The 14,447-nt window shown below is 49.9% G+C and overlaps 1 protein-coding gene across 2 annotated transcripts in view; it reads right to left on the reverse strand.

The window, feature by feature from the left end:
• The window catches only part of USP36 (ubiquitin specific peptidase 36), a 129,288-nt gene that overhangs the window by 30,892 nt on the left and 83,949 nt on the right, over positions 1-14,447 (reverse strand). Inside the window, exon 15 of one of the 2 annotated variants that reach the window (XM_029599142.1) lies at positions 9,132-9,722. The exons of the other annotated variant lie outside the window; for it this stretch is intronic. Within the exon in view, the coding sequence (XP_029455002.1) occupies positions 9,132-9,722 (591 nt within the window). The remainder of the gene's footprint in view (positions 1-9,131; positions 9,723-14,447) is intronic. 2 annotated transcript variants of the gene reach the window in all.

Consider the following 14,447-nt stretch of genomic DNA (forward strand, 5'->3'; position numbering starts at 1 on the left):
ACTCTGATAGACCCCTGCACATCCGGAGCCGTGGGAGTGGGCCCTGGGGGGGGGGGGGGTGTCTACCTCCTCTTGTAAGCTAGCTAAGTAAGATTTGTGTATGAGAAGCACAAATTCAGAAGAGAAACGAGGTCTGGACTTCCCGGGGGGTCAGGACTTGCATCAGGAGACTGCACAGGGCTCAAATCGGGGGGGTGAAAGAAAAATCAGGCTCCACTGTGTCCTGCAGCCCATTCACAGGAGCTGCCAATATCCCCAAGATGGTCACCATTCCCATGGTTTGCGGACCCGGGAATGGCCTGGCCATATGTTTGGTAGACTTGCCCCGGGTACTGATCTAGTTGCTGCCGAAGAGGGGCCCTCCCCGGCAAACAACCAATGCACAGCCCTTCAACATGAGAGCCGGATCGAATGCTCTCCGCAGGCTAGGCACGAGTTAGAACAAGGCATGAAGGAGACCGGGAGGCAGAGAGAGGAGGAAAAAAAAAAGTAAAATCAGCGGAGCTGCGGTGCCTGAAAGGAGCTAGAGCAGGGACTGCTCCCTCCTGTCTCTCAATTACAGCTGCCAGGTAACCTGATCCACTTGAACTTTTTTTTTTTGTTTGTTTGTTTAGCTCTGTAGTGCAGGGGAATGAATCATCCCTGCAGGCAGCAGCTGGGGAAGAAAACATCCCGGGAGAGAGAGAGCTGTATAGGGGGAGTGACTGGACCACCAGTATCACCCCACAGCCAAGGTACACCGGGAACAAAGAGCCTTGGCTGTATTAAACAAGGGGCCAAGCCTCCCTAGGCTCCCCAAGAGCGAGGAGACAGAACTATCTCCTGTGAAAAAAGAAACAGAGTCCAACTTTTTTTTTTTTGTTTGTTTTTTTAAAACTTAATTTCAAGAAACAATAATACTTGCTTGATCCTGACAGAATTAGAATAAGAATAGCCCCACAAGCAAGGGCTAAGGAAGAAACCAGGGAACCTGCATTTGCTGGAGACAGAAATACTGAAGGGCTGCAGGGAAGGCTCTGTCCTGATATAGGATACCCTTTCAGTTTTGGTCTGTCTCCATCTGCTGGACAGGAGGCTCAACCCACGGTCCGGACTGATCCGGGTACGTACAGGGAACTCTGCTTTAAATTTTTTCTTGTCTGCTTGCAGTCTCAGTTGAGTAGGAAGGGAGTTCCACACCTTTGTTCCTGCAATTGATATTACACGTTCCCTTACTTGGCCAAATCTAGCAGATTTTATTGTTGGCACGTTTAAAAGTCCTTTGTTATTCGATCTTAATTTTTTTTGCGGAACGTACAATCGTATTGATGTGTTTAGCCATTCAGTTCTTGCATTATATATTATATAGGAAAATTAGTTTCTTACCTGATAATTTTCGTTCCTGTAGTACCAAGGATCAGTCCAGGACACCTGGGTTGTGACTCCGCACCAGTAGATGGAGACAGACTAAAACTTGTGGGCGGAGCCATATATGCCCCTGTGCCAGTCACAGCCCCTCAGTCTTACGGAATGTCAAAGTAGAACACAACCAGAGAAGTAAACCAAACTAGATACCGCTAACTAACGGGGAAAGAAACACCCCTTCTGGAAACGGACTCTCCAACCGAGAGAGCGAACAAGCGGAACAGAGCAAATCAAAAACACAGAGCGGACTCTCCATTACTTCAGCGCAGCACTGCGGGCGGGATCCTGGACTGATCCTTGGTACTACAGGAACGAAAATTATCAGGTAAGAAACTAATTTTCCTTTCCCTGTACGTACCAGGATCAGTCCAGGACACCTGGGATGTACCAGAGCAACCTACTGAGGGTGGGAAGCAGAGAGTCCCGCTCGGAGTACCCTCTCTCCAAAACCCCCAGAATCGGTAGCCCGGACATCCAGCCGGTAATGCCGGATAAAAGTATGCAACGACTTCCAGGTGGCCGCCCTACAAATCTCTTGAGGCGACACCTGAGAAGCTTCCGCCCAAGACGCTGCTTGAGAACGAGTCGAGTGAGCTCGCAGCCCCACGGGAAGAGGTTTGCCCCGGATCAAGTAAGCCGAACCAATGGCCTCCTTGAGCCAACGAGCAATCGTTGTGCGGGACGCTGTAGCTCCTTTCTTTGGTCCAGAGAACAGTACAAACAGATGATCTGTGACCCGAAACGGATTAGTGACCTCCAGATATCGGAGAAGGGATCTCCGCACGTCAAGCTTCCGTAACTCCCTCTCTTCAGTAGCAGAGGAGTCTCCGCACGCAAAAGCGGGCAACTCCACCGATTGATTAACATGAAAAGACGAGACCACTTTCGGTAGAAAGGAAGGGACCGTCCGTAAGGAAACCCCCGATTCAGAGATACGCAAGAAAGGTTCCCTACAGGACAGGGCCTGTAACTCGGAAACACGCCGTGCCGAGGCAATCGCCACTAAGAATGCCGTTTTTAAAGTGAGATCCTTAAGAGTCGCGCGTTTCAAGGGCTCAAACGGCGCCATGCATAGAGCGGAGAGAACCCAATTGAGGTTCCAAGCCGGACAAGGCAGACGTAACGGGGGGCGAAGGTGTTTAGCACCCCGAAGGAAACGAGCAATATCCGGGTGAATCGCCAGAGACTTACCTCGCAAACACCCCAGCGCCGCCACTTGGACCCGTAGGGAACTGCACGCCAGACCTTTGGCCAGACCCGCCTGGAGGAACGCCAGAACCTCAGCGACGGAAGCCGAAGTGGGGTCCACCCCGCGCTGCACGCACCAGTCCTCAAAGACAACCCAGACACGGACGTAAGCCAAAGACGTCGACTGCTTTCTGGAACGCAGTAGCGTGGCCACCACCGCATCTGAATAACCTTTTCTCTTCAGTCGATTCCTCTCAAAAGCCATGCCGCGAGACAGAAGTGATCCGCATCCTCCAAACAGACGGGGCCCTGATGGAGTAGGGCCGCCATTCCCTGGAACCGAAGGGGTGCCGCCACTGCCAGTTGTACGAGGTCTGCGAACCACGGCCGGCGAGGCCACTCCGGTGCCACCAAGATCACGTTGGCCGGATGCAACTCTATGCGCCGTAGAATCTTGCCGATCATCGGCCATGGGGGAAACACGTAGAGCAGCACATCCGTCGGCCAGGGAAGCACCAGCGCATCGACGCCCTCTGCCCCCCGCTCTCGACGTCGACTGTAAAATCGCGGGGCCTTCGCGTTGTGCCACGTGGCCATCAGATCCATGTGGGGCACTCCCCACATTTCGCAAATGAGAAGAAACGCTTCGTCCCCCAGCTCCCACTCTCCGGGATCTAGACGATGACGGCTGAGATAGTCCGCCTGCACGTTGTCGACTCCCGCAATGTGAGACGCTGCGAGGTTGCTGAGATGTAGCTCCGACCAGGCCATCAAGCGCTGAGCTTCCTCCGCCACCTGGGGGCTCCGGGTCCCCCCCTGCCGGTTGATGTATGCCACGGTGGTCGCATTGTCCGACAACACTCGGACCGCCTTTCCTCTCAGCAATGGTAGAAAAGCCTGCAGGGCCAGACGGACCGCTCTGGTCTCTAGGCGATTGATAGACCACTGGGCTTGCGACACCGACCATAGGCCTTGAACTGAGCTCCCTAGGCAGACCGCTCCCCAACCGGAGAGGCTGGCATCTGTGGTCACCACTGTCCAACTGGGCACCAGGAGGGAGACTCCGGCGGAAAGGTGACTGGGGTCCAGCCACCAACGCAGGCTGGATCTCGCGTGTCCCGCTAGAGGAAGTGGTAGGTGGAAATCCTCCGAGACCGGCTTCCAGCGGGAAAGCAAGGATGACTGTAAGGGTCGCAGATGAGCGAACGCCCATGGCACCAGCGCCAGCGTGGAAGCCATAGACCCTAGGACCGTAAGGTAGTCGCAGACTCGTGGTTGGCGGAGAGACAACAAGCGTTGTACCTGAGTTTGCAATTTGACCATCCGTTCGAGGGAAAGAAACACCTTGCCCTGCTTTGTGTCGAAAAGAGCTCCCAGATATTCCAGGGTCTGCGTTGGTGTCAGATGACTCTTGCTGAAGTTGACCACCCATCCCAGGGACTGCAACAGATGGAGGACCCTGGCCACCGCCATCCGACACTGATCCTCGGATTTCGCCCGAATCAACCAGTCGTCCAGGTACGGATGGACATGGAGACCTTCTCGGCGCAGTTGAGCCGCCACCACGACCATCACCTTCGTGAAAATACGAGGGGCCGTTGCGAGCCCAAAGGGGAGCGCCCGAAACTGGTAATGCCGACCCAGAATGCAGAATCTGAGGAAGCGTTGGAATGACGGCTGGATACCTATGTGAAGATACGCTTCCGTGAGGTCCAGGGAGGCCAGGAACTCGCCTGGCCGGACCGCGGCGATGACGGACCGGATGGTCTCCATTTTGAAGCGAGGAACGCGTAGGCATCAGTTCACCCCTTTGAGATCCAGAATTGGTCGGGACGTGCCGTCCTTCTTTGGAACGATGAAGTAAATGGAGTAACGGCCCTTTCCTTGTTGGCTGACAGGAACGGGGGAGATGGCTCCCAAGTCCTCTAAGCGGCGGATGGTGGCTAGCACCGCCACTTTCTTCTCGGGAGCCTTGCAGGGTGACACAAGGAACTTGTCCACTGGAATGCGAGCAAAATCTAACGCGTAGCCGTGACTTATCACGCTGAGGACCCACTGGTCCGACGTTATCCCGGCCCATCTCTCGTAGAACGACAGCAACCGCGCCCCGACGTTGGGAACAGCGTGCCGAGGCTGCTGCGGGAGAAGGGCCGACCCTCTTTCATTGTGAAGACTTGGGCGCCGTGATGGCCAGGGCACCCCCTGGCCTACCAAAACGCCTCCCACGAAAGGACTGCTGCTGCTGCTGCTGCTGCCACTGTGGGGTACGGGAGGAGGAAGACCTGAACGAGTGCCCCGACGACCTTTGAGGCCGCGCCCTCCTGGGCCCACGAAAGCGGGACCTGGCTGAAAAGGAAGGCCGCGACCTGGATCTATCTTCGGGCAACCTGAGAGCCCTATTTTCCCCCAGGGAAGCCATCAAGTCATCTAATTCCTTGCCGAACAGCAATTTACCCTTGAATGGCAGCGCCCCGAGGTGAGCCTTTGAAGAGCCATCCGCCGCCCAGTTGCGTAGCCACAGGAGGCGGCGAGCCGAGACCGACGCCACCATGGATCTAGACGAAGTGCGCAGTAGATCGTGGAGTGCATCTGCGCCATATGCTATTACCGCTTCCAACTTATCCGCTTGCGCTGCCTCGTCTGCCGAAAGGTCCGCATTGGCTTGAAGGACCTGAGCCCAGCGTAAGCCCGCTCTCAAAGCGAAATTCGTACACATGGCGGCCCGAATTCCTAGCGCTGAAACCTCAAAAATCTTCTTGAGCTGTACTTCCAGCTTCCTGTCCTGAAGGTCCCGAAGGGCTGTAGCACCCGTAACCGGGATAGTAGATCTTTTCGTTACCGCCGAAACCGCCGAATCCACCTTGGGAAACTTGAGAAGGTCCAGCGCATCCTCCGGAAGCGGGTAAAGTTTGTCCATGGCCTTGCTGACCTTCAACCCTAACGCCGGGGTGTCCCATTCCCGGAACATGATGTCTGTTGAGGAAAAATGGAACGGAAAAGCAACTGCTGGACCCGTGAGGCCTAACAGGACCGGATCCATGTTCGCTTCCTGACGAACCACCGCCGGAGGGGGGTTTATTCCCAGTTCCTGGATAATAGCTGGAATTAGAGGTGGCAATTCATCCCTACGGAAGAGCCTGACCACTTTGGGATCGTCTCCTTCCACAGCCTGTGAGCCTTTGGCTACGCCGGACGTAGCGGAGCCGTCCGCTCCTACATCGTCGGGCCCCTTCTGGGTCTCTTCAGGGGAATCAGCGTCCTCCTCGGGGGAGGAATCGGTGTCGGCCTCCTGTGGGACGCCACGTGGAGGCCGCTTCCCCCGCGAGGTGCCCTGGGGCCCCTCCGCGACCCCCGAAGGCTTCCGGGACCTCTTCAGCGGTGGAGCTCTGCGAGCCTCACTCCGGCCGCGCTTGCTTTTTTTTTATTTTAGGACCTTGCGCAACAAAAGCGCAAGGTCCTCCGAAAAAGAGCCCGAATCCGATGAAAAATCATCGGGACTCCCCGGGGACCCTGTGTCCCCCGAGGGACCCCTTCCGACCGCGATTCGCTGCGGGGAAAGCGCGGGAGGCAAGGCCGAAGGCCCTGCCGATTCCCGCGCCATTTCGCGGCCCGTGGCCAAAATGGCCGCCACTCCCGCGCTGACCGGGAAAAGCTCTTGGGGCTTTTCTACGGCGCCCCCCCCCGCGCGGAGGCGATCGCGCGGGCCGAGAACGAGCCCCCCGAGGCGCCCCCGACGACCCCTCTCCGCCCGGGATGCAGGCCGCGCAGAGACTTTCGCGCGAAAGACGCGCGCGCGCGCCGAGCCACAGGCCCGGCAGACCGAGCCGCGAGGCATGCCGGCGAAGAGGCGCGAAGACGGAGCAGCAGGAGCGACGAAAACTGAAGAAAAAAATTCGAACGGCCTCCCCCCGTCGGCGGCGCCCCCCCCTGCGAGCGGCGCTGCGAAGCAAGAGAGAGCCGGCAGAAAATAAAACGAAATTTTTTTTTTTTTTTTTTTAACAAAAAAACCTGTCGCTGTCCACGGTCCTGGAGCCCTAATCCAGCAGGGGTGAGTGAACCGGGCTCCCCGGTGTCACCCCTGACGCTGCTACTAGGCCAGCTGGGTCCTCGACCCTAGCAGCGGCCTCAACCAGGGGGGGGTGGTCCCCTCAGAACCTCACAACCCCCCTGGGAGGCAGGGCGAAAGGGACCTAAGGGACAATTTGGAAAATTACCCAAACAGAAAAACAACGTAGCCTAACTGGCCTAAAGGAATAAAAAAGAACCGACCCTGACGGAGTACCAGAACCAGGGCAGGCAGGGCTGTGACCGGACCTGCACCATCTACTGGAGACAGAGTAAGACTGAGGGGCTGTGACTGGCACAGGGGCATATATGGCTCCGCCCACAAGTTTTAGTCTGTCTCCATCTACTGGTGCGGAGTCACAACCCAGGTGTCCTGGACTGATCCTGGTACGTACAGGGAATATGTATTATACAAACTGTTTTGTATTGTACCCGATAAAATACTGGAAGCCAATGTGAGGAAAGAAACCAACTTGTGTGGACTGGCCTGCCTGGATAAAGAGGAAGGTAAAATTACAACTTACCTGATAATTTCCTTTCCTCTAGGACAGGCAGGCCAGTTCACCCTCCCACCCTGGGCTGCCTGTACTATATTGTACTTACAGTGTTGTGTTCTATTTTGTCCTTATTATAAATATTTGCAGAAGCAGAAATCAAATGTCAATGCCTATTTCTGGGTCTCCAGGAGCCCTGGTAAGTGTGTGCCTTTTTTTTTTTTTTTAACCTGTTATGGTTATTGCATTTCCTTCTCTTCTGAGTCCAATGCTTTCTCTCACTGGAAGTAAATAAAAAAAGAAAGAAAAAGAAGAGGGAAGGTAGCTTGGTTGGGGGAGGAAATGTATAATGTTGAAATTAAATTTCACGTATTATCCAGCTGGCTTTTACAGGAATACTGGCAGGCTGATGTCATGGCAGTGCTATATGAGTGTGAATATATATTAGTTAATCAGTTGATCTCCTATGCTGGTTGGCATGCATAACCAACTTGTGTGGACTGGCCTACCTATCCCCGAGAAAAGGAAATTATCAGATATGTGTAAAGATGAAATTACTTCTTATCTACATAGAGAAAACCACTCAACAAATACAACTATCACCATTTCAGCTTCCACCCTTCACATATAAAGTTTGATATACACAGACAAGCAACATGGTAACACTGTATTTACTCTGACCCAAAAGATAGTAGCAAACGGAGCAAATGCTTCAAAGTCCTACTTGAAGCCTTCAAACAACCATAAAAATCATCTGCAAGAAAACTGCATCATCACTTAGCACACTCAGGGAAGGCAATACCAAGAGAAAAAATAAAACTAATCATAAAGGAGCTATATAGTCATGACTCCTGAAAGGTGAATTCCATGCTCCTTCAATTCTAGCTTTCCAGCAGCCACCTAATCTGAAGCAACAACAGAGGCTAGGGATGCTGCAGAGGCAGTACTCACAGCCCCTGGAAGAGGGCATCCCAGTTATTGTGCAATAGTGACACCTAGTGGAAGGATTTAAGGTCCATGATTGCAGAGTTCCAGATAAAAAAAAAAAAACAACCCAACAACTTTACCCAACCACAGAGAAGCAGGCCCAGAGGAAACCGGGAACAGCTTCGGAGGCCGAGGGAACCAGAAGCCTCTGGTTGTCAGGCCCTCTGCCAGGGTGCGGGCGAAACACAGTCAGGGGTATCTAACCCCCCGGATGCCCGGCTCCACTGGAGGGATGGCCCGCAATGGTGCCTAACACCTCAGGGAGCAAATCTCAGCTCACATAACCTAAACTAACTACACGTTATTTATTTTTAACTAAACCCTAGACTGCAGGTTTGCATCTTTATCATCTGCTGGAATCAGAGAGATACTGAGGGACTGCAGGTGGCACTCTCTCTTATGTAACAGTGTCCAAAGGTTTTGTTCTCTGACTCCATCTGCTGGTAGGGATACATAACCCATTGGGTCTGGAATGATCTGAGTATGTACAGGAATGTGCAATAGTGATACCCAGTAGAAGGATTTAAGGCCCATGATTGCAGAGTTCCAGAGGAAGCCTTGGTGCAAGGTTCCTGGCCAAGGATGGTCACTGAGGTGACTGGACTATAAAATTGGGAGGGAATATGAAATAGGGGAAAAAACTTCAGGTAGTTGCAAATGAAAGCTTATAATACTAATGTCCAATGAAAGCTGGAAAGCCAAAGGAACAATACAAACCTGACTGACAAAAAAAAAAAAAAAGAGAGCAGGGTGTCACAGCTTATGCTTGTTTATATTTATTTCAACACAGAAAGACCAAGGAAATGCAATAGTGATCATCCCATGTGCAGGGTGCAGCACAACACCCCATGGTGTAGCACAGAATGGTATGGGTAAATGGGAGTTTTATTTTGCTTATGCCAGGTCAGGATTAAAGGAACACAATGAATCAAACACTGGGGTGGAGTGAGAGAGACAAAGTAAGAGGAAAGTAGCAAGCCCTTACCCACATACCTTTCTGAGGGTAGGGTCAGCGTGCCATCGTCTGCCTCACAAACACACTTGTTATCCACCTTCTTTTTCTTCTTCAGCTTAATCACAGCTTCTTTTTGGTCAGTGGAGGCCGATACATCCTGTCTGCCTTCTCCCCCAAAAATGGGTTCACTCCGATTACATGTGGGAACACCTAGACTGCCTTTTCCTGTCTCTTCTTCAGCAGACATTATACACTCCTCTCCCAAGGTATTCTTCCTTCTCATTTTCCTCCCTGTGTGACTCAAGACCCCTGCAGTCTCAGTGCTGTCTGTGCCAGGCCTCACTGGGGCTTCCCCTTTTAAGCTGCATTTGATTTTTTTCTGTTTAAGAACAGCTGAAGCTTCACCTCCACCCACACTGCCTTCCTGAGATAGATGGCGTGGAGGAGGCAAGGAGTTGCTGTTGATTGTGGGGAAAGGAGGATGAGACAGCAGAGAAAGGGATATGGCCTCTGATTCCTGCCATCTGCCCTTGGGGGATCTGGGATTTCTGTAGTTCTTGAATATTCTACTGGAGGTGGAATTGAGAACAAACGATTGAGGACTTGATTTCGAAGAAGGTGAAGTGGCCCTGAGGAGAATTACAAATAATTTAATAAATTCTTCTGAACTTTTCCTATAACTGAGCATCTTCTATTCAGCAAAACACCAGAATCAGGATACCATGTGGGAAGAAATCAGCAGCAAGTAATTGATTATCTCTATTATAAAAATCCACTCAAATTAAAACTAACATTGACCATTTGCTGACTACAGAGAATGAGTGTACTTATGCCGTAAATCAAACTGTTTTATGTAATATACAAATTACTGTTGGAAGATGCTATAAGTCATGCCCTTTGCACATGCACTTGGAAAATCTGAACAAAACAATCTACTAAAAAAATAAAAATCAAAGCCAGTAAAAAGAACCCCAGGACGAGTGGCCTTCTATGTCAACAAAGCTTTTCACTCTCAGCAGTGCTGAGAGTCTGATTTTGGACAAGATAAGTTTCACAGTCAAAGAAAAACCCTCATCTCACTCAATGATCAGTGCTATATCACTGTGCTCCTCCAGTCAGCTGGGAACTTTCCATACAAAGAAAAAGCTCTTTCTGATGTTCAAAACTAGTGTTTGTAAAACAAAGGAGGGGCTTTGTAAGGAAACAAACTAAGGAGATGGTTGGAGGATGCAGTAGGCTTGTTTTTTATTTACAGAAATGAAGCCTGAAAAGCACCACAGCTTTAAATAATCAGATGAAACTAACTAATCCCCTTCTTCACAGGTTCCCCTACTACTAGGGTTACAAATGAACTCCACATTTTCAGGACAGGTTAATCCAATTCTGGTCTCACCCCTCTGCATGCAGGGACTAGTAGTCTTGCTTTCCTAAGAAAATGCAAAAGTGATATTAGAACTACAAGTACCTGCATGCAATGGGCTAAAATCAAGACTGGATTGACCTGCCTGAAAAACTGGAGACAGTTGGCAACCCTACCTACTACCCTAAACCCCTATATCCCAAGCCGCCCCCCCCCCACCCCCATCCCCTGCTTCAACTATTGTTAAAGAGGGTGGAATATAAATGTTTTAAATAAATTAATTCTCCGAGGACAAGGAGGATGGTAGTCCTCACACATGGGTGACATCATCGGATGGAGCCAGGAACAGAAAACTTATGTCAAAGTTTCTAGAACTTTGACTGGCTTTCATTGAGCATGCTCAGCATGCATTACACATTGCATCCATGCGGGGCACCCTTTAGTCTCTTCTTGTCCACAGAGCGCCTCACTTTCTTCTGTACTTTGGGTCTTCTGACCTGATTTTGGAAAAAACTTTGTTTTACGATATTTTCTTTGCGGTTGTCATGGGGTACACCCCCCCCCCCCCCCAAGTTCCTCCTTTAGCATGCTAGATAGGATTTTCAATGGTTATCGGAAAGTTTATTTTTATGTCAATACCCACGGGGCGGTGGGGCATTCAGTGCTCGCCGGCCATCAGTTTCGATTTCATATCCCTTTTATTTCATGCTGACATGTTAACTTTGGGATTTAAGCAATGTCCCCTGTGCAAGAGGATATCTATCACGGAACCTCATGATAGATGTGTCCTCTGCCTTGGGGCATCGCATGACATATGGGGGTTGCAGCAAGTGTGCCCAGATAACCCCACAGGGTCATAAAACCCAGCTCGATAAGATGAAGAACCTCTACAGGTCAGAGAAGACAGAGCCATCAGCATCAAGAGACCTTGGAGCCAGGGCCGGAGGAACCACTAGGCGAACTAGGCCTGTGCCTAGGGCGCCGAGACTTAGGGGACGCCGCGGTAGGCAGAATTTTGAAAGAGCAGAAAGTGCCCTTTCAAAATTCTACCAGCCCCCAACTCGCCCTGCCTCCCCCACCCAGTGCCACCCTCCAGACGCCCCGCCTGGTGGTCCAGCGGAGGGCCCGGGAGCAATCTGCTGCTCTCAGGGCCTCGGCTGCCACTAAGCAAAATGGCGCCGGTGACCTTTAGCCCCTACCATGTGACAGGGGCCAACCAATGGCACCGGTAGCCCCTGTCACATGGTAAGGGCTGAAGGCCACCGGCTCCATTTTGGTTAGTGGCAGCCGAGGCCCCAGGAGCAGCAGATCACTCCCAGGCCCTCCACTGGACCACCAGGGGGGCGTTGGGAGGGTGGCACAGGGGGGGAGGCAGGGCGAGTCAGGGCTGGCTGCCTGCCGCTGCGCCCCCTAAGTCTCGGCGCCTGGTCTCCGGCTGCGCCGATCTTCCTTTCTTCGGCCACGTGATCAGCTAGACCGGCTGCGCCGATCTTCTTTCTGTGTGTGTGTGTGTGTATGTAATGTGTATGTGAGAAAGGAATGGTGCTTCTGTGTGTGTGTGTATGTAATGTGTATGTGAGAAAGGAATGGTGCTTGTGTGTGTGTGTATGTAATGTGTATGTGAGAAAGGAATGGTGCTTGTGTGTGTGTGTGTATGTAATGTGTATGTGAGAAAGGAATGGTGCTTCTGTGTGTGTGTGTGTGTGTATGTAATGTGTATGTGAGAAAGGAATGGTGCTTCTGTGTGTGTGTGTGTATGTAATGTGTATGTGAGAAAGGAATGGTGCTTCTGTGTGTGTGTGTGTATGTAATGTGTATGTGAGAAAGGAATGGTGCTTCTGTGTGTGTGTGTGTATGTAATGTGTATGTGAGAAAGGAATGGTGCTTGTGTGTGTGTGTGTATGTAATGTGTATGTGAGAAAGGAATGGTGCTTGTGTGTGTATGTAATGTGTATGTGAGAAAGGAATGGTGCTTGTGTGTGTGTATGTAATGTGTATGTGAGAAAGGAATGGTGCTTGTGTGTGTGTGTATGTAATGTGTATGTGAGAAAGGAATGGTGCTTGTGTGTGTGTGTGTATGTAATGTGTATGTGAGAAAGGAATGGTGCTTGTGTGTGTGTGTATGTAATGTGTATGTGAGAAAGGAATGGTGCTTGTGTGTGTGTGTATGTAATGTGTATGTGAGAAAGGAATGGTGCTTGTGTGTGTGTGTGTATGTAATGTGTATGTGAGAAAGGAATGGTGCTTGTGTGTGTGTGTGTATGTAATGTGTATGTGAGAAAGGAATGGTGCTTGTGTGTGTGTGTGTATGTAATGTGTATGTGAGAAAGGAATGGTGCTTGTGTGTGTGTGTGTATGTAATGTGTATGTGAGAAAGGAATGGTGCTTGTGTGTGTGTGTATGTAATGTGTATGTGAGAAAGGAATGGTGCTTGTGTGTGTGTGTGTATGTAATGTGTATGTGAGAAAGGAATGGTGCTTGTGTGTGTGTGTGTATGTAATGTGTATGTGAGAAAGGAATGGTGCTTGTGTGTGTGTGTGTATGTAATGTGTATGTGAGAAAGGAATGGTGCTTGTGTGTGTGTATGTAATGTGTATGTGAGAAAGGAATGGTGCTTGTGTGTGTGTGTATGTAATGTGTATGTGAGAAAGGAATGGTGCTTGTGTGTGTGTGTGTATGTAATGTGTATGTGAGAAAGGAATGGTGCTTGTGTGTGTGTGTGTATGTAATGTGTATGTGAGAAAGGAATGGTGCTTGTGTGTGTGTGTGTGTATGTAATGTGTATGTGAGAAAGGAATGGTGCTTCTGTGTGTGTGTGTATGTAATGTGTATGTGAGAAAGGAATGGTGCTTCTGTGTGTGTGTGTATGTAATGTGTATGTGAGAAAGGAATGGTGCTTGTGTGTGTGTATGTAATGTGTATGTGAGAAAGGAATGGTGCTTCTGTGTGTGTGTGTATGTAATGTGTATGAGAGAAAGGAATGGTGCTTCTGTGTGTGTGTGTATGTAATGTGTATGTGAGAAAGGAATGGTGCTTCTGTGTGTGTGTGTATGTAATGTGTATGTGAGAAAGGAATGGTGCTTGTGTGTGTGTATGTAATGTGTATGTGAGAAAGGAATGGTGCTTGTGTGTGTGTGTATGTAATGTGTATGTGAGAAAGGAATGGTGCTTGTGTGTGTGTGTATGTAATGTGTATGTGAGAAAGGAATGGTGCTTGTGTGTGTATGTAATGTGTATGTGAGAAAGGAATGGTGCTTGTGTGTGTGTATGTAATGTGTATGTGAGAAAGGAATGGTGCTTGTGTGTGTGTGTGTATGTAATGTGTATGTGAGAAAGGAATGGTGCTTGTGTGTGTGTGTATGTAATGTGTATGTGAGAAAGGAATGGTGCTTGTGTGTGTGTGTATGTAATGTGTATGTGAGAAAGGAATGGTGTTTGTGTGTGTGTGTGTGTGTATGTAATGTGTATGTGAGAAAGGAATGGTGCTTGTGTGTGTATGTAATGTGTATGTGAGAAAGGAATGGTGTTTGTGTGTGTGTGTATGTAATGTGTATGTGAGAAAGGAATGGTGCTTCTGTGTGTGTGTATGTAATGTGTATGTGAGAAAGGAATGGTGCTTGTGTGTGTGTGTATGTAATGTGTATGTGAGAAAGGAATGGTGCTTGTGTGTGTGTGTATGTAATGTGTATGTGAGAAAGGAATGGTGCTTGTGTGTGTGTGTGTATGTAATGTGTATGTGAGAAAGGAATGGTGCTTGTGTGTGTGTGTGTATGTAATGTGTATGTGAGAAAGGAATGGTGCTTCTGTGTGTGTGTGTATGTAATGTGTATGTGAGAAAGGAATGAAGCTTCTATGTGTGTGTATGTGATGTGTATGTGAGAAAGGAATCTGCCAGTTTGAAAAAATGAAATGTGATAATACATATACCTCAACTTTTGTGCTGGTAGCGCAACTTTTGAAAAGCTGGATGAAAGATGAAATTACTGAATTTTAA

The sequence above is a fragment of the Rhinatrema bivittatum genome, chromosome 4 (assembly GCF_901001135.1).
Source record: "Rhinatrema bivittatum chromosome 4, aRhiBiv1.1, whole genome shotgun sequence".
In the NCBI taxonomy this organism is placed as follows: domain Eukaryota; kingdom Metazoa; phylum Chordata; class Amphibia; order Gymnophiona; family Rhinatrematidae; genus Rhinatrema; species Rhinatrema bivittatum.